The sequence below is a fragment of the Neovison vison genome, chromosome 4 (genome assembly GCF_020171115.1).
Source record: "Neovison vison isolate M4711 chromosome 4, ASM_NN_V1, whole genome shotgun sequence".
NCBI classification, from domain to species: Eukaryota; Metazoa; Chordata; class Mammalia; order Carnivora; family Mustelidae; genus Neogale; species Neogale vison.
Window position 1 is genome coordinate 225,592,489 of NC_058094.1, and position 23,564 is coordinate 225,616,052.

General features: G+C 62.5%; 3 protein-coding genes across 7 annotated transcripts; 1 reads left to right on the forward strand and 2 right to left on the reverse strand.

Annotated features, from left to right (window-relative positions):
• The first annotated feature begins 466 nt into the window (after positions 1-466).
• On the forward strand, positions 467-15,707 carry SLC4A2 (solute carrier family 4 member 2). Of its 3 annotated transcripts, XM_044246847.1 has the most exons (23): positions 467-604; positions 2,807-2,920; positions 4,683-4,848; positions 4,999-5,240; positions 5,327-5,445; positions 6,792-7,027; positions 7,115-7,257; positions 8,179-8,359; positions 9,962-10,097; positions 10,182-10,347; positions 10,530-10,644; positions 10,783-10,967; positions 11,069-11,294; positions 11,434-11,649; positions 11,739-11,887; positions 12,003-12,197; positions 13,049-13,300; positions 13,416-13,505; positions 13,714-13,880; positions 14,434-14,687; positions 14,778-14,947; positions 15,199-15,372; positions 15,472-15,707. In XM_044246847.1, the coding sequence occupies exons 2-23, from the start codon at positions 2,870-2,872 to the stop codon at positions 15,550-15,552; spliced, it is 3,714 nt and encodes a 1,237-aa protein (XP_044102782.1). In that variant the 5' UTR covers positions 467-604; positions 2,807-2,869; the 3' UTR covers positions 15,553-15,707. The 3 variants fall into 3 exon arrangements, with proteins under 3 accessions (XP_044102782.1, XP_044102783.1, XP_044102784.1); XM_044246848.1 differs by lacking the exons at positions 467-604; positions 2,807-2,920 and adding an exon at positions 3,505-3,587; XM_044246849.1 differs by lacking the exons at positions 467-604; positions 2,807-2,920 and having other exon boundaries at positions 4,828-4,848; positions 4,999-5,047; positions 5,397-5,445.
• Positions 15,708-15,796: 89 nt separating this feature from the next.
• On the reverse strand, positions 15,797-20,040 carry FASTK (Fas activated serine/threonine kinase). Of its 2 annotated transcripts, none has more exons than XM_044246851.1 (10): positions 19,890-20,040; positions 18,690-19,109; positions 18,022-18,201; positions 17,752-17,891; positions 17,054-17,267; positions 16,791-16,905; positions 16,496-16,587; positions 16,280-16,415; positions 16,093-16,207; positions 15,797-16,012 (listed from the first exon to the last, which is right to left on the reverse strand). In XM_044246851.1, the coding sequence occupies exons 1-10, from the start codon at positions 19,969-19,971 to the stop codon at positions 15,905-15,907; spliced, it is 1,602 nt and encodes a 533-aa protein (XP_044102786.1). In that variant the 5' UTR covers positions 19,972-20,040; the 3' UTR covers positions 15,797-15,904. The 2 variants fall into 2 exon arrangements, with proteins under 2 accessions (XP_044102786.1, XP_044102785.1); XM_044246850.1 differs by having other exon boundaries at positions 16,791-16,950; positions 19,890-20,038.
• Positions 20,041-20,361: 321 nt separating this feature from the next.
• On the reverse strand, positions 20,362-22,863 carry TMUB1 (transmembrane and ubiquitin like domain containing 1). Of its 2 annotated transcripts, XM_044246852.1 has the most exons (3): positions 22,759-22,863; positions 21,465-21,883; positions 20,362-21,175 (listed from the first exon to the last, which is right to left on the reverse strand). In XM_044246852.1, exons 2-3 carry the CDS (start codon positions 21,851-21,853, stop codon positions 20,824-20,826), a joined length of 741 nt encoding a protein of 246 aa, XP_044102787.1. In that variant the 5' UTR covers positions 21,854-21,883; positions 22,759-22,863; the 3' UTR covers positions 20,362-20,823. The 2 variants fall into 2 exon arrangements, with proteins under 2 accessions (XP_044102787.1, XP_044102788.1); XM_044246853.1 differs by lacking the exon at positions 22,759-22,863 and having other exon boundaries at positions 21,465-22,076.
• Between the last annotated feature and the right edge of the window lie 701 nt (positions 22,864-23,564).

The window sequence follows — 23,564 nt, forward strand, 5'->3', positions numbered from 1 at the left end:
CCGCCCTCCCAACCCCCAAGCAAAGACAGGGCCTATCCTGGAGGCACTGGGGATTACTGGGGAGTGGGGGGTAGGGGGAGAATCTTGATCCCGATGCATCCGTATTTCAAGTTCCTCCGCCCGGAATTTCCCGATCATCCTTGTGTCTCCGTTTTCCTGTCTGGGATATCCAGCGTGAGGCGGGCTCCTTTCCGCCCAGAAGTGCTTAATGCGGCCAAGAGACGGCGTCCCGGGGGTGCCCGAGTCCCATGCGGGGAAGCCCGGGCCGCTGCCTCACGGGACCGAGCCGGACAGCGGGCTGGCGGCTGGAGCGCCGAGCTCCCGGTGCCGGGCGGTGCCTGGAAGCGCGTCTCCGTCCACGGGTCTCAGCCCCCACTCCCCGCCTCCCCACCCGCTGCGGCGGGGCCGCGCACGGTGCGGCGGGGGGCGCGCACGCAGGGGGCTGGCCTGCCCGCGGCGCGGGGGAAAGTTGAGTTGGGAGAAGTTGGGAGCGGCGGGAGTGCGCCCCGAGGTGGGCACTAGGGAGTCGTCGGGAGCGCGCGAGGGCGCCGAACAAGGGGGAGAGACCCCGAGACCTCCGGGGCACGAAGTCCAGAGCAAGCGGGTAAGCCGAGAGGTGGCAGCGGAGGAGGGCCAGGGCCGCGGAGGGAGGAAGGGAGGGGGAAGGAAAGGGGGGAACTCGGGACTCGGAGCAGGGAGGGAGTGGAAGTGGAGGAAGGGGCGGAGACTGGGGCGCGGGGAAGCGAGGTCTTGGGGAGAAGGATGCGGAGGCGCGCGAACTGCTGGTTCGGAACGGGATCCGGGGTCCGCTTATTAGAGTTACCTAAAGTGAGGGTGCCGCGCCCCCTGCCACCAGGAGGGGGTAGTCTCGGAGGCGCCGCTGGCCTTCCCAATTCCTGGGCGGGCTCCAGACGACACCCCTCTCCTACGACCCTCTACTCTATTCTTAAGGCCCGTCCAGGGTGCCTAGGCTGGGGGTGCCCCCGGGCCGCTGCTCCGGACCTCCGGGTTGAGAGGTGGAGCAGGGAAGGGAGGGGGTGGCGGGTCAGGTCAGGACAAGGGGTCAGGCAGAAGAGGGAGCGACTGGGTGGGGAGTCGGGAGAGTTGGACCTGACTGGGGCTGGGGGGGGGGTGCTGACTTGTCTAGGTGGGAAGCCCATAGCTTGGTGTTGGGGGCGGCGCTGCCTGAAATCCACTTTATCCTCCCTCCGCCCCCTACTCCACCCTCACCAGCCCCACATCGAAGAGCTGTGGAATGTACGAGTTTACTTGAGGGGTGGTTAATGCCCAGGTGGGGGTCCGGGGTGCTAATCCCTTGGGCGGGAGTGGGGGAGATGCTAATCCTCTGGGCCGGTCGGGGCTGGTCCCCGGAATGTGCCCCCACCCCGGATTATCGGCACCGATGCTCTGGACAGAAGCTGCTTTGTGTTCTGGGACGGCGGGGCGGGGGTGGGGAGGTGGGGGAGTACTCGGAGGGCACAGCCTGGAAGTAGGAGTGGGGCACCTGCAGGTGCTGCAGACACCAGCACCCTTCTCAGACCGGGGTCCCTCCCCCCAGCACCCCTCTCCCCCACACCAAACGTGACCTGGCTGAAGGCCTGCTAGGGGGAGGTGAAGAGAGCGTCAGCTGAGTCGGGAGTGCTTGCCAGGAATGTGTTGCTCCAGGCTCCCCCCACTGGACTGACCCCCCAGACCTATGTTGTCTGACCCCACACTGACCTTTCTTTTCCCCGAGTGAGCCCTAAGTCGATCAACCCTGATCCCCTCCCCCAACAACACACTGGGGAGCTTCAGTACTCCTGAGAACCTGGAGTGCCGCCCCCCCACATCTGCTTCCCCCACTAGGAATGAGTACCCCGACTTGCCCTGGGCAAGTTCCTTAACCACAGCTCTTCTGCTTTCCCACCCCACACAGTGCCCTCCGGAGACACCCCGACAGTCACAGTCAGGAGGCCAGCAACCCTGCCACTCAGATTTTCCTGGCCTCGGGCTAGGGGAGGGGAGAGATCAGCACTGCCCCTTAGGGCTGAACTTCAGGGTTTCGGCGCCCACCCTCCCAGTTCGTCACGTGCCCCTCCCCCATTATAAAGGCCTGTCCTGCCTGTGCCCGCTGTCTCCCTCCCTCCCACTGAGTGAGTGGAGTTGGGCTCCTGCCCCTCCCCCAGGGAGCTTCCTTCATCAGGGGAGGGGGCACAGTCCTGTGTCTCCTCCCAGCCCTGGGTCTGGTGTCTCTGCCACCCCCTTGCTGGCTGTTTGGGGCTCTCTCCAGTCTCTCCCTTCCTTCCTTCCCACTCTGCTCCATGGGGTGTCTCCCTTTCCCCAGGATACCCCTCTCCCGTTCGGCCCATCTCGGTTGCCACAATTCGGTCACTGCTCTCGTTTCTGGCTCAGCCTGTCCTTTGCTTCCCTCTTCCTGCATTCCCCACCCTGATTTCTGCTGCTTTCTCTGTAGGTCTGGGCCTTGACTCCTGCCCCCCCTTTCTGCAGTCTCTTGCACCTTCTCTGTCACCTCACTTGGCCTTCTGTGGCCTCCTCTGCAGCCCCCCCCCATCGTCTTCTCTCTGTTTTTTTTTTTTTCTTCCTATAAATAACTCTTTTCTTTGCTCTCTGGTCTCTATGGGGCATCATAAAGCCCTTCACAGTCCAGAGGTTCCTGAGCAGCAGGGAGATCCCTCGGTGCCCGCTGGCGGGAAGTTCCTGAGACCCGACCTTCCCCGGGCTGGGCGTGTGTTGGGGGGCGGCTGAGCAAGGCTGGGGCACTTGATTGCCCGACGGCCTGCCCTCACGTGATCCGCCGCCCCCCCAGGTTATGCCGCCACCTTGTTGCCCTGAAAGCCGCCGTGACAGTGAAAAGGGCTAAGATTTGGCCATGAGCAGCGCCCCCCGGCGCCCCGCCTCGGGCGCAGATCCTTTCTGTACTGTGAGTATTGCCGGCTCGCCTGGCCGCCCCACCGCGCCTCCCCCACCACAGGTGGTCTTGGGGAGGGTCTACTGGCAGACTGTGGAGTGTGTGTGTGTGTGTGTGTGTGCGCGCGCGCGTGCGTGCGCTCAGGAGGAGAGGGAGCCTCTGAGGGATTGGGGAGGGGTGCTTCCATCCCTCCCCTGACCCCATCTGGGTCTCACGGGTTTGGGATGGGTATTGGTGGGGCGGTCCAGCCACTTCCAGGAGGCTGAGAACCTGGAGCCTGAGGCTGTTTCCTGAAGATCCGGGTGGTTCTCTAGCCTCTGAGAGAGAGGAACTTTGGGGACCTGGGTCTCTAACCTGGCGACCCGCTTCTGACTCAGCCTTAGAGGCGGCAGCGTCCTCACACAGCGGTTCTGGGCAGAGTTTGCTTGCACTGACGCCCGCCCCTGGCCCCACGTGCCGCCCGGCCCGCCCTGCGCGGCCCCACGTGGCCACTGCCCCACGTGGCCCCCTCCTGATTTTCCTGGGGAGTGTAATGATTAACCCCAAGTGCCATAATCAGCCCCTTATTGGCCATCTGGCCCAGCAGGGCACGTGACTGGGAAAGGGGCACGGGCTGGTCCCCTCCCCCTCCTTCCCAAGTTCACCCCTGCCGGCCATGGACTTCCTCCTGCGGCCTCAGGTGCGAGGGGCTCTCAACCCCCCTGCCCCCACCCTGGCTAGCTCCCCGAGCTCACTCGCTTCGGCCGCCTCTCGCCGCCTTCCTCCCGCTGCTAATTCCGGTGAGAGTGGAGCGGGAGCTTGGGGAAGAGGGCTAGAGCTGCTGGGTTGGGGGGGTGGGAAGCGAGGAGGAGGGGTGGGAAGCGAGCCCCTGACTCCTGTATCTTGTGTCCAGTATCCCTGCCACTCCCTGCCGCTCCTGTTCCCAGCTCCTGTCCCCACCTCAGTGTCTCCCAGGGACCCGCCTTCCTCTTAGCCCTCCTCCCCTTGGCTCTTCCTTGCTCTGGCCACTGGCACTGCCACGGAGGGGGCTCTATACCCCGCCCTTGGAGATCCTGATGCCCTTGAGGTCCAGAAGCTCTTGAGCAAATATTTGGCGGTGCCGGGAGCTGAGACCGGCGGGGCGGGGTGGGGGGGTGCGCTGGACAGAGACTGTGGCCAGGCAGCAGGCTGCTTAGCTAGGCTGAGCTCTCCAAAGCCCTGCCGCCGGCCGCCACCACTGCCCGCAGTCCGCTGCTCTTCTGCAGTATGACTCAGGTGGGGGGGGTGAGGGGCGGGGCTGGCGAGCCAAGGGGCCCCTTGGCCTGTTGGGGTGCAGCCGTGTGGGGGGGGCATTCCTGACAAGGGGAAGCGCTGCATTCCTGATTCCTGTGGGTGGGGGGGAGACTAGGTTTCAGTCTGAATCGGGAGAGTTCAGGAGAGTAGGCTTGGGTACCTCCGGAAGTTACTTTTCAGGCCGGTAGTTGTGCTCCAGGCAGAGGGAATTGGTGCACCGTCAGCCATGTGAACTGGCCAGTTCCCACACCTTACCTCGGGGCTGGAGACGCAGGATTCCTCCTGAGATTTTCCTCCTGCCCTAGAACAGGGTTCAGATGTCTTGGAACCTAGGGGAGGGCTGCTTGGGGAGTGGGGCCAGTGGGGGTGGGTCCCTGGCATTGGGGGGGAAGGCTGCCGGGGTGGGGGGGGTCCTAGAGCTCCAGCACGGCACAGGGTGGGGGTTCGGGGTACACCTCTTGGTGAGCCCCTGTGTGTCCTCCCCACCCCTGCCTCCTCACAGCCAGAGCCGGAGAGCTTGGGCCCTGGAGCGCCTGGGTTCCCTGAGCAGGAGGAAGATGAACTTCACCGCACTCTGGGCGTGGAGAGGTTCGAGGAGATCCTGCAGGAGGCTGGGTCCCGAGGAGGAGAGGAGCCCGGCCGCAGCTATGGAGAGGAAGACTTTGAATGTGAGGGGGCGATGGGGAGGGGGAGGCAAGGGCACTGAGGGTCGCCTGTCCCGCAGGGAAGGGGCCCAGGGTCTGGTGGGAAGGGCTCAGGACCGCGATGGCAGGGAAGGACGCTGTGCCCGCCTCTAGCCGGGTCCTTCCTCCCCGCAGACCACCGCCAGTCCTCCCACCACATCCATCACCCGCTGTCCACCCACCTGCCTCCGGACACCCGCCGCCGCAAGACACCCCAGGGCCCGGGACGGAAGCCTCGCAGGCGCCCTGGAGCTTCCCCGACTGGGGAGACCCCCACCATTGAGGAGGGGGAGGAAGATGAAGATGAGGCCAGTGAGGCCGAGGGGTCCCGGGCACTCACCCAGCCATCACCAGCCTCCACACCCTCTTCTGTGCAAGTGAGTTGGGGCAGGGCTCCTGAGGGTGGGGAGGTGTCTCTCTGGGGTCCCCTGGCCTCACTTGCCCCTGTGGGTTCCTGTTCCAGTTCTTTCTGCAGGAGGATGAAGGTGCTGACCGAAAGGCAGAAAGGACCAGTCCATCTCCTCCCCCACCAGTGCCCCACCAGGAGGCGGCTCCCCGGGCCAGCAGAGGGGCCCAGACTGGGTAGGTGTCCCCAGATAGAGACCTCCCCTACTGCTGTCAGTGATGTGATGTGGGGGAAAAAGCATGAGCCTCAGGAGCCTCAGATCAGGGTTCAAATCCGAGCCCTGCCCCTTTGGGCAAGTATAACTTCTCTGAGCCTTCTCCTGTGTAAACCAAGAATAATAGAACTTTCTTACAAGGTGGTTGCAGGGATTAAAGGATGGTGTGAAATAAGGTTTCAGCATGGGTTACTCCAGCACGGGACAGGTGTGCAGTCAAAGCCCCTACACTTCCTCCCCCATCTATGACGTCAGGTAGGGCGGCATCGAGCGCCGGATTGGGGATTGGATAACATCCGATCGGTAACATGGGGCCCCAAAGGTGTGAGAAGACTGGGAGACCCCCCCTTTCACTCCTGGGGAGCTGCCAGTCCACCGTGGTAAATGGCATCAAAAAGTCACTATGCTGAAGGGCAGATTTGGTCCCTATCAGTGGGGGATTGGAGTTTGGGGGTGTTAGCCAGAGAAGTCTTCTTGGAGGAAATCACTTTGAACTGGGTCTCAAGGTCACCATTATCATGGACCTGCTGTTTCCTGGGTGCCAGGCAGCGTGAAGGGCTGCAGGGAAGGGGGTGGGGCATGGGCTGCCTGACTCGCTGGGGAGACAGACAGGGTGGCCGTCTGCAGGGGCTCGAGCGGGGAACTCGTGCTGGCGGGCAGCCCAGGGGCCCGGGGGAAGGCGGAGGAGCCTCAGGGAGCGCATTGGCATTGGAAAAGCAGATCAGATGTGTGGGCAGGGGTGCCAGCAGGACCGAGAGCACTGGGGGTAGGTGTAGGGGAAGAAAGCCTGACGGGGGCTCTGCTCATTGTGAATGGGGGACACAGGCTTGGAGCTGTGGGAGGGCAGGTTAGAATGACGTGGCTGGGCGCAGGGGCTGAGAGGAAGGAGACATCCCGGTTCGGGGCCAGGAGCAAAAGTAGGCACCTGTAAGGACGAGTTCATGGGAGCCGCCTGCACTTTCAAAGTTTCTTCCATTTGGTTAGAAACTTGGGAGCCGTGACCCTCTTGAGCCCACGGGGAGGGGTGTGCGCCAGAGGGGAAGGAGGGCCTGCGCTGGTAGCTGTTGCTGTCCTCACCCCCCAGCCCCCGGGGGCTGGCCTCGGCTCTGCTTTGCTGCTGAGGGGCTGGTGGTCTGAGGCAGCCGGTGTGAAGAGCCGGGTCGCAGGGCTGCCCCTGCCTGCGGGGGGCTCACCGGTCCCCGTGCGCGCCCACTGCGAGTCCAGGTGGGTCCAGGTGGGGTCCCCTCTCCGGGTTCGTCCAGCATCCCCCTGGCCTGACTCCGGCTCACGGCGGCTCTGTCTGTCCAGAGTCCCAGTGGAGGAGGCAGCGACGGCTATGGCCAGCGGCACCGCAGGAGGGGACGACGGGGGGGCGTCCGCGCGTCCCCTGACCAAAGCACAGCCCGGGCACCGAAGCTATAACCTGCAGGAGAGGAGGCGCATTGGGAGCATGACGGGGGCGGAGCAGGCCCTGCTGCCCCGAGTCCCCACAGATGAGAGTGAGGCCCAGACGCTGGCCACCGCTGACCTAGACCTCATGAAGAGTGAGTGCTGGCCGGGCCAAGCCCAGGGCTGGTGGGAGCAGGAGTGAGAGAAAGCGGGAGCCTCACCCTGGCCCCCGCCTCCTGTAGGTCACCGGTTTGAGGACGTTCCTGGAGTGCGGCGGCACTTGGTGCGGAAGAATGCCAAGGCATCTGGGCAGGGTGGCCGGGAAGGGCGAGAGCCCGGCCCCACGCCTCGGGCCCGGCCCCGGGCCCCCCACAAGCCCCATGAGGTACCGTTCGCCACTTCTTGCCCTTCCGTTATTTCCCTGTCCATTTCCAACCCACAGGTTCCCTGTCCCCCACCCACAGTAATAATCTCTAATACCAGGGCTGCTATCTGCAGTTGTGAAGGTTGTACACTGCACAAGAGTCCTTGACATGGTTGATTTGGGTGTTAGAATTCTGATTCACATATCAGACACTGTTGATTTCTATATTCTGGCCGTTTTCTGGCAGCTGGCCTTGAGCATGAGGACCCTTCGGGCTAGAGGAGGCTCTGTAGAGGAGCTCACAGCCCAGGGGACGTCAGCCATCCATCAGGCAGTTCCTTAGGGACCCTGCCCATCGTAGGCTCCAGCGATCTGGTCCTCAAACCCACCCCTTCCAGTGGATTTTTTTGACCTTTTTTATTGAGGTCTGTCAGCATCCAGTGAAGTGCACTGGGGCTAAGTGTGCGGCTCAGGTGACTTTTTGCACATGTACACAGCTGGCTAACTTTGCCCACACACAGAACATTTTCCACGCTCTCTCCCTTCGCGCCTCTGCTCAGTACCACCCGCTGTGACTGCTCTGGTGTCCTGCTCAGTTCGACGTGTACCAAGTGCGTGTACGCGGGAGCATACAGCATTCTAGTGTGTGCGCATGCGTGGTGATCTTTCATCAAGCACGTGCTACACCGTGTACGGAGCTGAGGGTTTTGTATGCTTTCTTTTAGTCCCCATAAAAGGCCTTTGAGGTGGTTAGTAGTATTCCTGTTCTATAGACGAGGCAAAGAGAGAATCGGATTGGCTAGGATCGGGCGAGGCCCATGCCCTGTGTGGTGCCTGGGGCCGTGCCAGCTCACGTCCCACCCCGATGCCGGCTGTATTGGAGAGCAGTCCTGGGGCCCCTTGGCTCTGACCTTGCTGTGCCCTCTCATCTTCTATCCCAAGGTGTTTGTGGAGCTGAATGAGTTGCTGCTGGACAAAAACCAGGAGCCTCAGTGGCGGGAAACAGCGCGCTGGATCAAATTTGAGGAGGATGTGGAGGAGGAGACGGAGCGCTGGGGGAAGCCCCATGTGGCCTCCCTCTCCTTCCGCAGCCTCCTGGAGCTCCGCCGGACCCTGGCCCACGGTAACCTGCCCTGCCCTCCCCCCACCCCGCCCCAGGTAAATCTCGTGGACTGAGCCTGTTCTCAGAGGACCAGAGCCCCCCAGTGTGTAATGCTACCCTAACCCAGGAAGGCGCCTCCTCGTCTCCTGACGTCACATAGCCTGTCATTGGCTGGGCTCTGTCATTGGTGACTGCAGGGCAGGGTTGACACCGCTCTCTTATCTGGCATTTTTAGCAAATGGCTCCTTAAAGTGATGTTTTCAGATAACCCGAGCTGGTATGTTTGGGATGGTGACATGTTTTTAAAGAATGTCGATGGAAATTTTTCTGAAGTGATCTAATCTAATCTATAGGGCTATGTAAAGTGCGGTTTTTCGGTTTTTGGTTTTTTTCTTTTTAGCATTTTATTTTTAAGTCGTCTGTACAGCCGTCCTGGGGCTCGAACTCACAACCCCGAGGTCAGGAGTTACATGCTTTTGCGACTGAGCTGGCCCGGTGCCCCCAGGGCTATGACCAAGATATCAGGCTCTTGAGGTCTCTGATGTTGCTGCTCTGTGTCTGTGTCTGTTACCTCCTTCCCTTTGGAGAAGTCACTCCCAGTTGCTGTGAGAAGGCAGCTGAGGACTCAGAAACCCGCTGTCAGAACTGCTTTAGAACCAGGAGTAAATGGGCTCTGAGGGAAGCTGTCAGGCTTTGCGTGAGACGCCAACATGCACATGCCTTGTCGCTGAACTTTGTGACCTCCGTTTCGGCTGCTCAGGGCCCTTTGGTTCTGTTAGTTGTTCCACCCCCTTTTTTTTTTTAAGATTTTTTTTATTTGAGAGAGACCACAGGGTGGGGGGGGCAGAGAACCAGCAAGGGGGAGGGGCAGAGGCAGAGGGAGAAGCAGGCCCCCAGCCGAGGGGCTCGATCCCAGGACCCTGAGACCAGGACCTGAGCTGAAGGCAGACACTTACTTAACTGATGGAGCCCCCCAGGCGACCCCCGTTTTCATTTAAATGTTTCTGTTTGTTGTCTAGTTCTGCGTTCCTACAAGTTGACCTCAACAGAAAGGTGATCTGGTCACTTTTGAAAGGATTTCCATTTCTATATAAAATAGTAATTCAGATCAGTGACCAGTGGAAAGATCTGGAAACTGTCCCATGAGCAGCTGTTGGACTTGGGGGAAGTCTAGGAGGCCAGGCTAGAGGCTGACATCTTCCGATGGCTCAAGGCCACAGATGGGCCGTGTCATGTTTGGAGGGCAGAACTAGGACCCTAGAGTGGACATAGAGGAGGCAGCATGTGACTCACCGAGTGAGCCCTGAGTGGACAGCCTGGCGTGCCCCAGCGGAGCGCTGTGTGCTTCTTGGAAGGGGCCTCTGGGAGGGCCCTGCCTCGGTGGCCTTTGCTGAGCCCCACCACATCCCTGTGGGAGAGAGGGTCGGAAGGAACGGACAGGATGGGTCAGAGACGTGGTGGGGCTCGGGTCTTGAGCACCGCTCACTGGCCTCTAGGCCGGTGCTCCGTCCCTGGACTGTGCTTACCTGGGCGCCCCCTCATCCCCGGTTCTCCCTCCCTTCCACCCCCTGCCCTCACTTCGTGCCTGGGGAGGAGGGCCCGTCCATGCCATCCTTCTTCCAGGGGCCGTGCTTTTGGACCTGGACCAGCAGACCCTGCCCGGGGTGGCCCACCAGGTGGTGGAGCAGATGGTCATCTCCGACCAGATCAAGGCCGAGGACAGAGCCAACGTGCTGCGGGCCCTGCTCCTGAAGCACAGGTGAGGCCGCGCCAGCCGCCCCTGCCCACCCGCCCCACGCCGTGACCACTGCCTTCCTTCCCTCACCGCCCTCTGCGCTTCCAGCCACCCAAGTGACGAGAAGGACTTCTCCTTCCCTCGAAACATCTCAGCCGGCTCCCTTGGCTCCCTGCTGGGGCATCACCACGGCCAGGGGGCCGAGAGTGATCCCCATGTCACTGAGCCTCTCATTGGAGGTGTCCCCGAGACTCGGCTAGAGGTGGAACGAGAGGTGAGGGTTGGCACTGGCTGGTTCAGGTCTTGGCTGCTAGCGGGGGCGGCCAGGTAGCGCGCGTGATCCCAGCGTGGAGATGCGGTGGGGGGACTCTGCGGGGTGGGGGGACTGTGGGGCGGTGGGGAGCCTTCGGTGGGGGGGGCCTGGCTGGGCTGAGCTCTGTTCTTTGGCGTCCCCAGCGGGAGCTGCCACCCTCAGCCCCACCGGCGGGCATCACGCGCTCCAAGTCCAAGCACGAACTGAAGCTCCTGGAGAAGATCCCCGAGAATGCCGAGGCCACAGTGGTCCTTGTGGGTACGTGGGCAGGTCTTGTGGGTGGGAGGTGTCGACAGCCCGGCCTGCCTCGGTGCCACCTTGGGGCTGGCAGCTGGGGGTCTGGGGGGGCTGGTCCGTGCCCTCTCTTAGCCCACGATGGCCCCCCCCCGCCCCTAGGCTGCGTAGAGTTCCTGTCCCGCCCCACCATGGCCTTCGTGCGGCTGCGGGAGGCCGTGGAGCTGGACGCGGTGCTGGAGGTACCCGTGCCCGTGCGTTTCCTCTTCCTGCTTCTGGGCCCGAGCAGCGCCAACATGGACTACCACGAGATCGGCCGCTCCATCTCCACGCTCATGTCCGACAAGGTCAGGCCCTGCCCGGTGCCCGTGGGGACATGCCTCAGCCCCGCTCCGGGACCCCTGGCCCTCGCCCCGCACCCTCACCGGCCCCCGGCCTGCTTTGGCAGCAATTCCACGAGGCAGCCTACCTGGCTGACGAGCGGGAGGACCTGCTGGCCGCCATCAACGCCTTCCTGGACTGCAGCGTGGTGCTGCCGCCCTCGGAAGTGCAGGGCGAGGAGCTGCTGCGCTCCGTCGCCCACTTCCAACGCCAGATGCTCAAGAAGCGGGAGGAGCAGGGCCGGCTGTTGCCCCCTGGGGCTGGACTGGAGCCCAAGTCAGCACAGGAGAAGGGTACGGGCCTGGGAGCCGGGAGCCGCCGCCCGCGGGGGCTGGGGGCTGGGTGGTCCGGGTGAGCATGGTGGAGGGGCCGAGCACGGAGGGGCCGTGGCGGGTGTCGTGGCGGGTGCCCTGACGGAGGCCTGGGTTGCAGCGCTCCTGCAGATGGTAGAGGTGGCAGATGCAGTGGAAGACGATCCCCTCCGGCGGACGGGCCGGCCCTTCGGGGGCCTGATCCGAGATGTGCGGCGCCGCTATCCCCACTACCTGAGCGACTTTCGGGACGCGCTCGACCCCCAGTGCCTGGCTGCTGTCATCTTCATCTACTTCGCCGCCCTGTCTCCTGCCATCACCTTCGGGGGGCTGCTGGGTAAGGCGAGGCTTTGGGATGCCGGCCACGCAGGCAGGGTACGCCCCGGCCCCGGCTGCCCACGCCTGAGCCGCGTCCTGCCGCCCCAGGAGAGAAGACTCAGGACCTGATTGGGGTGTCAGAGCTGATCATGTCCACGGCGCTGCAGGGCGTCGTCTTCTGCCTGCTGGGGGCCCAGCCGCTGCTGGTGATCGGCTTCTCCGGGCCCCTGCTGGTCTTCGAGGAAGCCTTCTTCTCGGTAAGGGCCCACAGGCTGGTGGGGGTCTGGCTCTTCCTGCCCCATTCCCCGGACGGGCCCACACTGTTCGGCCCCGGGCTCTGGGCCCTGACTGGATGGCGCCCCCCGCCCGCAGTTCTGCAGCAGCAACAACCTAGAGTACCTGGTAGGCCGCGTGTGGATCGGCTTCTGGCTGGTGCTCCTGGCCCTGCTCATGGTGGCCCTGGAGGGGAGCTTCCTGGTGCGCTTCGTGTCCCGTTTCACCCAGGAGATCTTTGCTTTCCTCATCTCCCTGATCTTCATCTATGAGACGTTCTACAAGCTGGTTAAGGTGAGCAGGCCCTGCTGGGAGAGCTGGGTCAGGAGCGGCGAGACCTCGAGGCTGGCGGGGAGCTGGGGCGTCTTCTGCCTCACTCTCACTCTCGCTTTGGGGTGGGAAGTCCCAGGCTTGCCCGGAGCTCCCCTGGGCTGTGGGCCAAGGAGCCCACGGAGCACGGGCTGGTTCTTCCTTATGGCCCCTCTCCGCCCTCTCTGGCACCAACATGCATCCTGGGACTTCAGGTCGATCTTAAAAACTCACGTATTTAATAACAAAGGTAACACGTTCTTTTGTTAAAGTGGCGGACAGTCCAGAGGTGTCAAAGAGGAAGGCCCGTGAGATGACACACACAGTCACAGTCTGGGCCTCAGAGCCGGGCCATGTCAGGCTTAGGAGAGGACACAGCCTCGTGGTCCTCTGCTCCCCGTATCCTGGCCCTCCAGGCCTGGCTGCAGCCACCCCCCAGCTGCCTGAATCCCATTTCCCTTGCTCACATGTGGTCACCAGTCATTTTCTTGATCAACAAGACAAGCCCTGGGGCGCCTGGGTGGCTCAGTTGGTCAAGCCTCTGCCTTCTGCTCAGATCATGATCTCAGGGTCCTGGGATCGAGCCCTGTGTTGGGTTCCCTGCTCCGCGGGGAGTCTGCTTCTCCCTCTCCCTCTGCCCCTCCCCCTGCTTGTGTGCATGCTCTCGCTCTCTCTCTCTCTCTCTCTGTGAAATTAATAAATAAAATTAGAAACCAAAAAAGCAAGCCCCTTAAGGCCAGACCTGCCTTCTCCTACCCTGCCTACCCCACTCAGCATACGTCCGCGCCCAGAAATCTCTCCGCTTGGGCTGACGGAGCCTTCTGTCCTCTCCCTAGATCTTCCAGGAGCACCCCCTCCACGGCTGTTTGGTCGCCAACAGCTCTGAGGTGGACAGCGAGAACAGCACGTGGCGTGCGACAGGAGCTGCGCTGGGACCGGGGAACGGGAGCTCTGCGGGCCCAGCCGGGCAGGGGAGGCCCCGGGGTCAGCCCAACACCGCCCTGCTGTCGCTGGTGCTCATGGCCGGCACCTTCTTTATCGCTTTTTTCCTGCGCAAATTCAAGAATAGCCGGTTCTTCCCTGGCCGGGTGTGTGGGCTGAAATGCCAGAGGGAGCGAGGTGGGGGGCATGGGGGGCCGGAAGGGGTGACTGAGTCAGGGCTGGAGCGGGGCAGGGGCCTCTGAGCACGCTGCTTGCCCACAGGTGCGGCGGGTGATTGGGGACTTTGGGGTGCCCATCGCGATCCTCATCATGGTGCTGGTGGATTACAGCATTGAGGACACCTATACCCAGGTGAGCCTGAGCTCATGGTCCGGCAAGGAGATGCCGCCTGGCGCCGGGCTACAGCTCTTCCCTTCCGGCCCAACCCCAGAGCTGCCTCTTACCTGTGTGGACCCCAGGCCTCTTCTGCAGCACGCCCTCGGCATTCACCCTGCCCTGTGCCCCTCGGGGCTTCCCCTCCACAGTTCACCAGCCCTCAGCCCCACTCTCTGCCCTCCAGAAGCTGAGCGTGCCCAGTGGCGTCTCCGTGACAGCCCCAGAGAAGCGGGGCTGGGTCATCAACCCCCTAGGGGAGAACAGCTCCTTCCCCGTGTGGATGATGGTTGCCAGCCTGCTACCGGCTATCCTGGTTTTCATTCTGATCTTCATGGAGACACAGATCACCACGTGAGTGGTCCTGGCCCAGTGGGATGCTCCACAGACAGAACAGCTCTGTTTGTGGAAGGGCTGGAACCCCAGCAAGGCCAGCCACTGCGGGGGACTGAGTGAGGGAAGCCCAGAGTGCCAAGCTGGCCCCTAGAATTTATTTACCTTTTTATAGATTCATTTATTTATTTGAGAGTGAGCACGAGGGGGAGGGGCAGAAGCAGCTCAGACAGACTCCGAGCTGAGCTCGATCTCACAACCCTGGCATCACGACCTGAGCCAAAACCGAGAGTCGGACGTTTAACCAGCAGCGCCTCCCAGGCGCCCCTGGAATTTATCCTGTAGGCAGTAGAACGTTCCACTGATGTTTGCTGGGATGGGCACAGTGGAGGTTGGAAGCTGTCCTGAACCACAGGGAGGGCGGCACAGGGTGGGCCTTTTCCCGGGACAAAACTCTTCCTGAATGGGCAGGCACCGCCGGGTTCCAGAAGCAGACAGCGGTTCCTGACTGGGTGCTCTAGGGAGACCCGGTGGTCTGCCAGGCTGGGCGTCAGGGCGCACCTGTCCCCACCAGGCTGATCATCTCCAAGAAGGAGCGGATGCTGCAGAAGGGCTCCGGCTTCCACCTGGACCTGCTGCTCATCGTGGCCATGGGCGGCATCTGTGCCCTCTTTGGCCTGCCCTGGCTGGCTGCTGCCACCGTGCGCTCCGTCACTCACGCCAACGCGCTCACCGTGATGAGCAAGGCTGTGGCGCCTGGGGACAAGCCCAAGATCCAGGAGGTCAAGGAGCAGCGGGTAACTGGGCTGCTGGTTGCCCTGCTTGTAGGTGAGTTCAGCTCTCACTCCACCCCTCCCCGGAGCGGTCTGCGGGGGTAGGGAGCACCGGGGCCAGCTGCTGCTCCCTTTCCTCCCCCAGGTCTCTCCTTGGTTATTGGGGATCTGCTCCGGCAGATCCCCCTGGCCGTGCTCTTTGGAATCTTTCTGTACATGGGAGTCACCTCCCTTAACGGGATCCAGTTCTATGAGCGGCTCCACCTGCTGCTCATGCCCCCCAAACACCACCCAGATGTGACCTACGTCAAGAAGGTAAGACCCCACTTGGAAGAGCCTCACGCCCCTGCCCCCTCCTGGCCTGCGGGGTTCCCTCTCCAGCCCCCGACTGGTCTGTGGGGACCTGGCTTTGGTAAGCACCCAAAAAGGCACTTCCATCCCCATCCCCACAGAGGGAGGTGGGGATGTCTTCCAGAGGTGGCAGACCATGTGGCCCTCTGGGGACCAGGGCCCTCCTGCGCTGGGGAGAAGCCTGGACTCACCTGTCATATCGCACCCACCCCCAGGTTCGGACCCTCCGAATGCACCTGTTCACAGCCCTGCAGCTGCTGTGCTTGGCCCTGCTCTGGGCAGTCATGTCCACGGCCGCCTCCCTGGCCTTCCCCTTCATCCTCATCCTCACGGTGCCCCTTCGCATGGTGGTGCTCACGCGCATCTTCACAGAGCGAGAGATGAAATGCGTAAGGCCTCCTGCCCCTCCCCTGGCCCCCATCCGCCTCTGGGGTCCCTGTCCAGGCTGAAGTAAGGCTCAGCCTCCTCGTTCTCCACCCTCCCCACAGCTGGATGCTAATGAGGCGGAGCCAGTGTTCGATGAGCGGGAGGGCGTGGACGAGTACAACGAGATGCCCATGCCTGTGTAGCTGCTGCCCGGACCAACAGCCAAGGGACAGATGGACAGAGGGAGCAGGGGCTTGGGGTGGGGGGGGCTCTCTCTAGCCCTCCCTCGTTTTTATTTAAGTGAATAATTTAAAGTCCCCATACCACCCCCACAGTAAAGCGCTTCGGCCCCCACCTACCCCTGGCCTTCCGTCTCTGTGTGGGGAGGAAGCGTGGACGCAGGAAAGGGGGGCCCAGCCCACTCCGTCCCAGAAACGAGATGCGCGATGAGGAAGGAAAGGGACTTTAATGAGAAACCAAAATATAGAGAGCCAAAGTGCAAATTGTCCACCCCCCTATTGGGGGGGGTCATCCTGAGCCCCATGTGCACGCCCCTCATCCCCCTTCAGGCCCCCAGCGGAGGCCCAAGGCTTGGAGCTTCTGCCTCAGGTAGCTCTTGAGCTGGGGCAGGCCTCTCTGTGACTCCAGTTCCTCGAAGGGTAGCTGCAGGGGAGGGGAGCAGCGGGTTACCCACATGGTCTGTGGGCTGGGCAGAGGGGAGGCAAGATGGTGGGGAGTCTCACCGGCAGGAGCTGGTAGCCCAGCAGGCCCAGGTGCCGCTCCCGTAGGGCCCGGGAGCCCAGCAGCACTCGGCCATCGCGGCAGAAATGCCAACGTTCCCGCAGCATGAGCACCACCCTGGAGGGGGCGGACGGAGGCTCAGGGGGGTGTCCACAGAGGCAGGGAGGCTCCCCCGCCCTCCTCCCTTACCTCTGGGTGGGGCCATGGGTAGTGGCCTGGGAGGCAGCCTGGCCCTGGGCACAGGACCTGGGAGGGTAGGGTAGGAAGGGGTCCTGGGTCCTCACGGGAAGCACAGCACCAGAGCTGCTGACACACAGCAGGAAGTCTGGAGGGGGGAGAGAGAGGGCCACTGGCTTCCAGCCAAGGCTCTGTATTCCGGCCAGCCACCTGCCCAAGGGAATTCACCTGTACAGTAGCCTGGAGGCACGGTCAGGTCCTGTCGGTACTTCTCTTCCCCTAGCAGCTGGCGCAGGCCCTCTGCCACTATATCCTTGTGACTGAGTTGGGACAGGGAGCAAACACCAATAGGGAAAAGCTCAGGAGGCTGGACCCTGGGCAAATGCTTCTGATGTCCCAAGCACCGCCCCCTTCTTTTCTTCCTGCTAAGAGTGTGTCAGCATGGGTCAGCGTCCCCCTGGCTCTTCTACTCTGTGCTTCCTGCAGGCTGGTCCCCTCCCCTCCCCCCTGCTGCCCCATCCACCTGTACTTGCAGCGGGCACGGTCAGTGATGAGTGGCTGGGGGAAGATGGGCACTTGCTGCCTTCGGGGAAGGCGGGGACCCCGGTATCCCGGAAGCTCCAGCTCCACGGCCGTGTCTAGCAGGGAGAGGTAGCGCCGCACAATCAGGGCGTGAGGGGTGCCTGTGGGAAAGCAGGACTGAGGCTCGCGGGGTAGCAGACTCCCACCCCCAGTTACTCTGCCCACTGGCCGCCAGGGTCCCAGCCAGCCCTCCCGTCCACACACCGCTGATGTGGTTGATGAAACTTGGGGAAAAGACAAAGTGCAGGGCCCTGAGGGGCAGACACCGCAGCTGGCACAATGACATCAAGATGTTGACAGTAGCCAGGGGAGCCACCCCTGCTTCCCGAGCCAGGATCCTCTCAAGGCAGGGCATAAACTGCTGTTCCAGGGGCAAGTAGTTCAGCCGCCCAAAGGGCAGGACCAACTTCTGCACCACCTGTGGAGGAAGAGCAGCCCTTCACCCAGCACGAAACAGTTCTCCAAGATCCTTCACAAGCTGAACCTCAGGGAGGCTTGGCCTGCGAGCTTCTAATGTCTCTGTAATGGCAGAACAATCCCTCTACCCCGACGTACACACCAGAAGTTCGACAGCATAACCAGTGTCTTGAGCCCCATGGGATTAATCAAACCAATGGAGACATCGCTGTGGGGTCTGGCCCCGAAGCCTTAGGAGTGGGCTCAACGAAGCTAAGACAGCGCCGAGTGCGGAGAACTGCAGAGAACCAGGCATACACGCTGGGTGGGTGGACCAGCCAGGTGGGGGTGAGCAAAGACGACACCCCGGGGTGGGGAGAGGGAATGAGCACAGAGCCTGGCTGGTTGTCCACTGCAGGAGGCAGCCAGTCAAGCTGAACAGGGGGCCAGGCCCGACACTGAGGAGGGCTAGGAGAGGAGCATGGCAGGGCGGGAGGCAATCCCACCTTGCTGCTGAGCTGGGCTTCCTGGACCACCAGGAAGTGGGCAATGGCTTCCAGAAGCTGGGGCTCCCGCAACCGGTGCCGGGCCAGGTGCTGGGCCAGGAGCACCATCACGTTGGGAGTCAGTTCCTCCGGCCTGGCCTCTGTGAAGAACACCCGTCACGCTGGACCGGCAGGCCAGTGCTCGACTAGATCCACTCAGCCCAGACACCACCACCTACCGCCTCCTGTCTTCAGCCCCTCCCGCCACCTGCCCTCAGTCCCCTCCAGCACCTGCCAGGCTGCGGATGAGATGCTGCCGGGGACGCCTCAGGAGACGAGGGCAGCTCAGAGCAGCTTCCAATCTTGGCCCGCCGCACAGGTCGGGTTGCAGAGTGGGAGGTGGCTTCGGAGGGAGGCGGAACCTTCTCTCTTGCTCCAGGGCACACATCAGGGGCCCATCTGACGGGAAGCCTGAGAGGGAGAGGGTCAGAGGAGGCAGCCCTGCTAACAGGGTGCTGCTCTGTTCCAGTCATGGGGTTCAGTTGCTGGATTCCCAACCTTTCGGGTCTCCGTGTTCTGGATGGAAGGGTTGCTAGAGTGTGAGCAGAAGCACTGGAGAAACGTGAAATAGCACGTGACTGTGAGGTCTCAGAACAGTCTGTGGGGAAAGACCTTACACCAACACGGCAGTAAGCTCTCATCGCACGCCAACGGTGACAGTGGTGGCTTTCTAGAGCACTGTGTTGGAAGGAATCAGGGCTGGCACCCCTAGCTAAGCTGGAACGAATGCTGCTGGACTCCTGCTGTCTGCTGTGGCTACGGGGGAGCAGCACCGAGCCTGCCCGGCCATGCGCCATTCCTGGCAAAGCCCAAGAGGTGAATTCTGTCAGTGATCTTGGGTCTTCTATGGTCTTTCTCTATTCTTCCGTTAACACCCACCCCCCAGACGCCCTCCTCACCAAGTAAGACTGCAAGGTGCAGACACACGTGGACGGTGTGAGGATCAAAGGAGGGGCAGTTTCGGATGATGAGTTGACTCAAGTCCTGCAGTGTGGCCTGCTCCACGGGAGGGGGTCGTGGCTGGGACCCCAAGAGCTGACCCAGACGACGAAGTGCCACAGGGTAGTGATGGGCGCGCACCTTGGTGGGGTTCTGGCCCAGCCAACGCAGCAGCTCCCCAGGGCTCCTCGCCTGTTCCAGAAGCCGCTGTAGCCCCTGCACAGGGCCTGCATGGAGGCCTCCTCCAGGAGGCCGGTCCCCCCACTTGCTGGGCCCCAGACAGCAGGGCTGTACTGGCGGGAGCAGCAGCAGGCCAGACAGCCGAGCAGCAGAGGCCTGGGCAGAGAGCAGGACTCGAAGCATGGAGTTGGGTGGAGACCCTGAGGGGCAGCCCAGAAAAGGGGGTGAGGTTTCCTCCAAGGAGGAGAAAAACCGGCTATCTACTGACCTCACTGCCCATTCTGGGGGCCCTGGGGTCAGGGCAACCCACTCATGTTCACCCTTCCATGTGGCTGCTCTCGTCTTCTTCCCCACCCCGCCCCTCTCTGCCTCTTTCCATCCTTTGAAACAGCACCTTCGGTGTAGTCAGCACAGGGATATTTACAAAGCAAGTCCACATGCACTACGGATCTCCTCTGATGCTCCATACACGCCTCCGAGGTGGCAGGCAGAGCTGGCACTACCTCGATTTCACAGGTGGAGAAACCAAGGCCCAGAGAGGAAAAGGGGTTAAGCCCGAGGTCACGGATCGGGTTAGTGGTCGTGCCCAGCCTGGAGCCCAGCTTGCCCCGTCGATACGCCCTCCCGACCACCTCCCCCTCTCGCAGGAGGCGGCAGCGGCAAGGAGGGTGGAACGCGGGCTCGGCAGCCGGGCGGTCCTGGGTTCCATGCTGGGCGCTCCCACTTACCAGCTGCATGACCTTGGACAAGTGGCCTCGTCTCTCTGCCCAAGCCTCCTCGCCCGTGAAACGAGAACGCAGCGCCCACCTCGCAGGGCGCCCGTGGAGCCCGAGCGCGCAGCTTTGCAATGGCGCGGAGTCGGAGGTGTCAGGGGCCCCCACACCCACCCCGGCCCGGCAACGCCAGGAGACCGTGGTCACGGTCGCCAACACCAACTCCCGCGGCCCTCCCGCAGCCCGCCCCGTAGGCGCCACCCCTACATGGCTCCCCAGGCCCCGCGCAGGTCGCTCCCTCAGTCGGTCTCGGGGCCCGGGAGCCGGGCTCCCCCCGCGGCCTCCTCATCGGCAGGCCACCGAGTCCGCCATCTTCCCAGCAACCCCCGGACCGCGGTCCGGACGCCAATCGCGGCTCAGCCCCCGACCAGCACAGACGTGGCTCCCGTCAGGCCCCGCGCGCCCCTGCGTCGCACGCTCCGCCCTCCACTTCCGGGAAGCTGCGCGCGCGGAGCCGGGGCGGGGCGGGGCGGGGCGGTGCCGGAGGCTGAGAGGCGGATCCAAAGGGCCAGGTCGCTAAGGCAGGAGCGAAGGGAGAGCGGAAGCCGGCGGCCGGTGGTACGATGTTGGGATCCCCGGGGAGGGCCCAGTCTGCGTCCTTCACGCCTTTCCTCCCAGAGGGCAAGAGGTCCCTGCTCAACACCCCCACGGGGCCACACACCCGGACACACACCAGGAGTGAAAACTTCACAGTCATTTAATCTGCACATGTTCCACACAATCCCTCTGCCCCTCCCAGCTCCCCTTCCCCAGCGCCCCGCAGTCCTTAGGTCCTCAAATCAGCCCAAGGAGCTATTAGGGACTAGAGGTGGCTGGGTCCTGGCAGAATTCTAAGAAGGGCCCAGGGGTGTAGCCCGGTTCTGCCCGGGGCCAAGGCAGTGACAGCAGCTGCCTGACCCAGAGGAGCTGACTGTCAGTGGGGGCCGAGGGCCAGCAGCCCCAGCAGGTGGCCCAGAGGCATGAAGGTCACAAGGGGGGACCTCAGCCGACTCCCGGAGCGCTCTGCTGCGCAGGGCTGGGCTCCAGGGTAGCGGGAAGAGGCAGGCCGGAGAGGTGGGCCTGGGTAGACAACAGCGCCCACTGTGTCGCGGGGAGCAAGGTCCAGAGGGGCCAGCAACGCTTCCGAGAGCCCGTGGAGGCACTACGGGCGGTACATGGCAAAGGCCAGGAGACTGAGGAGCAGGGTGAAGCCCGCCAGACCCAGAGTGGCGGTCAGGGGAAAGAAGGGCCGGTACTGGATCTGGCAGTACCAGAGGAGCAACAGAAGCAGCAGCAGCAGGGGCAGCAGCAGGCTGCCGATTTCCAGCCCGGAGGGGCCTGGCTCTGACCCCGGTGGGCAAGGGGGGTGTGGGGGACCGACGCGCGTGGACACGTGGCAGTGGAGAACGCAGTTGGGCGGGAGGTGAAGGCTGCCCAGGGTCTGGGTGTCGTCTCCTAGCAGCTGCCCTTGGTAGATGAGTCGCACCTGCTGTTCCCGGCCGGGAAACTGGGTCCTGAGGAGAGAGGGACCTGGGTAAGAGAGCAGGCCTCAGGCAATCCTGGTCCCTTGCCCAGACCAACACTCCCACCCCTCACCTTTGCCTCCACCCAGCACTCAGGTGGTGGCCTCTATGGGGGTCCCCTCCTGCTATAAGGGGAATGATAGTGTGTGACGTGGGGACCTCAGTTCCTTCGTCTGCAGAAGGAGGGGGAAGTCTCAGATCTCTCTGATGGCCCTTCTGGGTCTGTAATGACTCCCACCCCAATCTTTAGAATTTCTTTCCTGTCCTCATCCCAGCTTACCTTTTCAGGGAGCCAATGGTATCGTGGGGCCAGGCCCTGGCCACTTGCTCTGAATCGTTGAGGAATTTCAGCCGTAGCACGAGGGGCTCCTGGGGGGAGTCCGGCGATGTCGATGTCGCTGAGAGCCCAACGCCAGGCTCTGGCTGTGCAGCCTGACCTCTGTGTCTCAAGCTGGGGGTCTCGGATCCGGGGGCCTCCCCTCTGATGCTGCCGGTGACTGCCATGGCTTCACTGGGCTGTGCTGCTGCTGGAGTCCCTGACGGCTGGGGCAGTGGGTCGGCACCCTCCGCGGTGTGTGTTGAGACCCAGGCGAGAGCCAGCACGAGAAGGCAGGCAAGCACCGCGAAAAGGACGGTCACCTCATCACCCACCCCTTCAATCAAGGCCATGGCACCTGCCTTGCCTGCCACCTTACTGAGCTGGAGAGGTACAAAGAACCCATGAGGGGCTGGCTCGCTGGCCAACTTAACTCCAACAGGCTCCTGCCCCCACCCCACCAAACTCTCCCAGTCCTTATTCCTCTGTCCCATTACCCACACTCCACCCTAGGGCTCATACTGATCTGAAAACCCGGCTGTCCCAAATTTCCCTCCAGTGCCCCTTCCCATAACCAAATCCAAGTCCTACTTTTTGTAACCTCAGTTCTAGGTCCTAACCATCTCCCCAATTCATTCAAACCCTATCCCGATGTAAGGGCCTTGATCTTCTATGCAACTTCTCCCCTAAATTCAACCCTCAGCAAACTTCACCCCAAAGCTTACCTAATCTTCCATCTAATATCCCAAAGTTCACCTTCTCCTTCGTCTATTTCACCCCAAAGCTTATCTACTCCTCCATCATTAAAGTTTCTGCAAGGGGGGAAGAAAACGGGGTTCTATGTCCCCCACCTCCACCCCCGTTATCATTTAACCAAACCGCACCCGCGGCAGGGGACTGCTTCCCAAGGCTTCCCCACACCATACGTCAATCTTCGCCCTTCGGCAATTCGGAGCTTCCGAGAGCTGCCATCCCCCCACCGGACTTGGCCCCTCGGGTCTACTCAAGCCCCACCCCGCGGCTGCCGGACTCGGCGCCTCCTCTAGAAGCCTCTCCAAACCCAGTCCGCAAGCGGACCCGAGATCCCGCCCGAGAATCCGAGACTTGGCCCTCCCCACCCCCAACTCTTCCATCACCCCTCCCATCTTCCCGCCCCCCGGAGCCACGGGAGAGCACCGGCGAACCCGGGGCGGGGCGAGCGGGAGCCAGCTGGGGCCCGGGGCGGTGGGGTGGGCGCGGTTACCGCGCGGGGACTCACCGCCCGGCTCCGCCAGCTCCATAGCGGACCCTCGGGCACTTCCGGGCGGGAGGCGCCGAGGTCGCGGACACCTGAAGGCACCCCCTCCTTCCCTGCCGCCGCCTCGCGGAGCATTGTGGGACTTGTAGTCCTGCGCGGTGCGCATTTCCCGCCCTCCGCCTTGCTGACCCACGTGCCGGGATCCGCAGGCTAGTCGTGGTGACCGCAAGTCGTTGAGTGGCCGCGGGGGCGGGCTTAAGGGTTGTGCCATTCTCCTGAGGTCCAGGCAACAGGAAGACCCGCCACCTCCCCCGCTGGCATCCAGGGCATCTGTCACTCTAAAAACCGACGTCAGCGAGAACACGTCAGAGCACCCGTGTTTCCAGATGCAGGCTCTGGGGCGCTCAGGTGGCCCCTACCGTGGTCTGTTGTTATGTCAGAGTGGACGCCAGAAGGCACTGTGGGCCCCTTAAATTGACTCTTTGGCTCAGAGCCCGGTACCCATGGGCTGTCCCATCAGGTTGGCTGAGGACATTCATCGCCGGGGCTGGCCACAGTAGCTTGGGCTGCCCTGTCTCCTTGGTCCCTTCCTCCACACCGCCCCTGTAAGACTATGTGAGAAGACAGACCTTGGAATCTGGCACAAATGCTGATCTCTTATCCCGTGTTTATTAACTGTGTGACCTTGGGGGCACATGAAATCTCTTTGATCTGTAATTGCTTTGTTCCTAAAACATAGTTCATAAGGAAATTGTAAGGAAGAAATTAAGCGTTTTATTAAACAAGTATGGAAACTGTATAAGGGAGCCATGACACACTAGGTATTT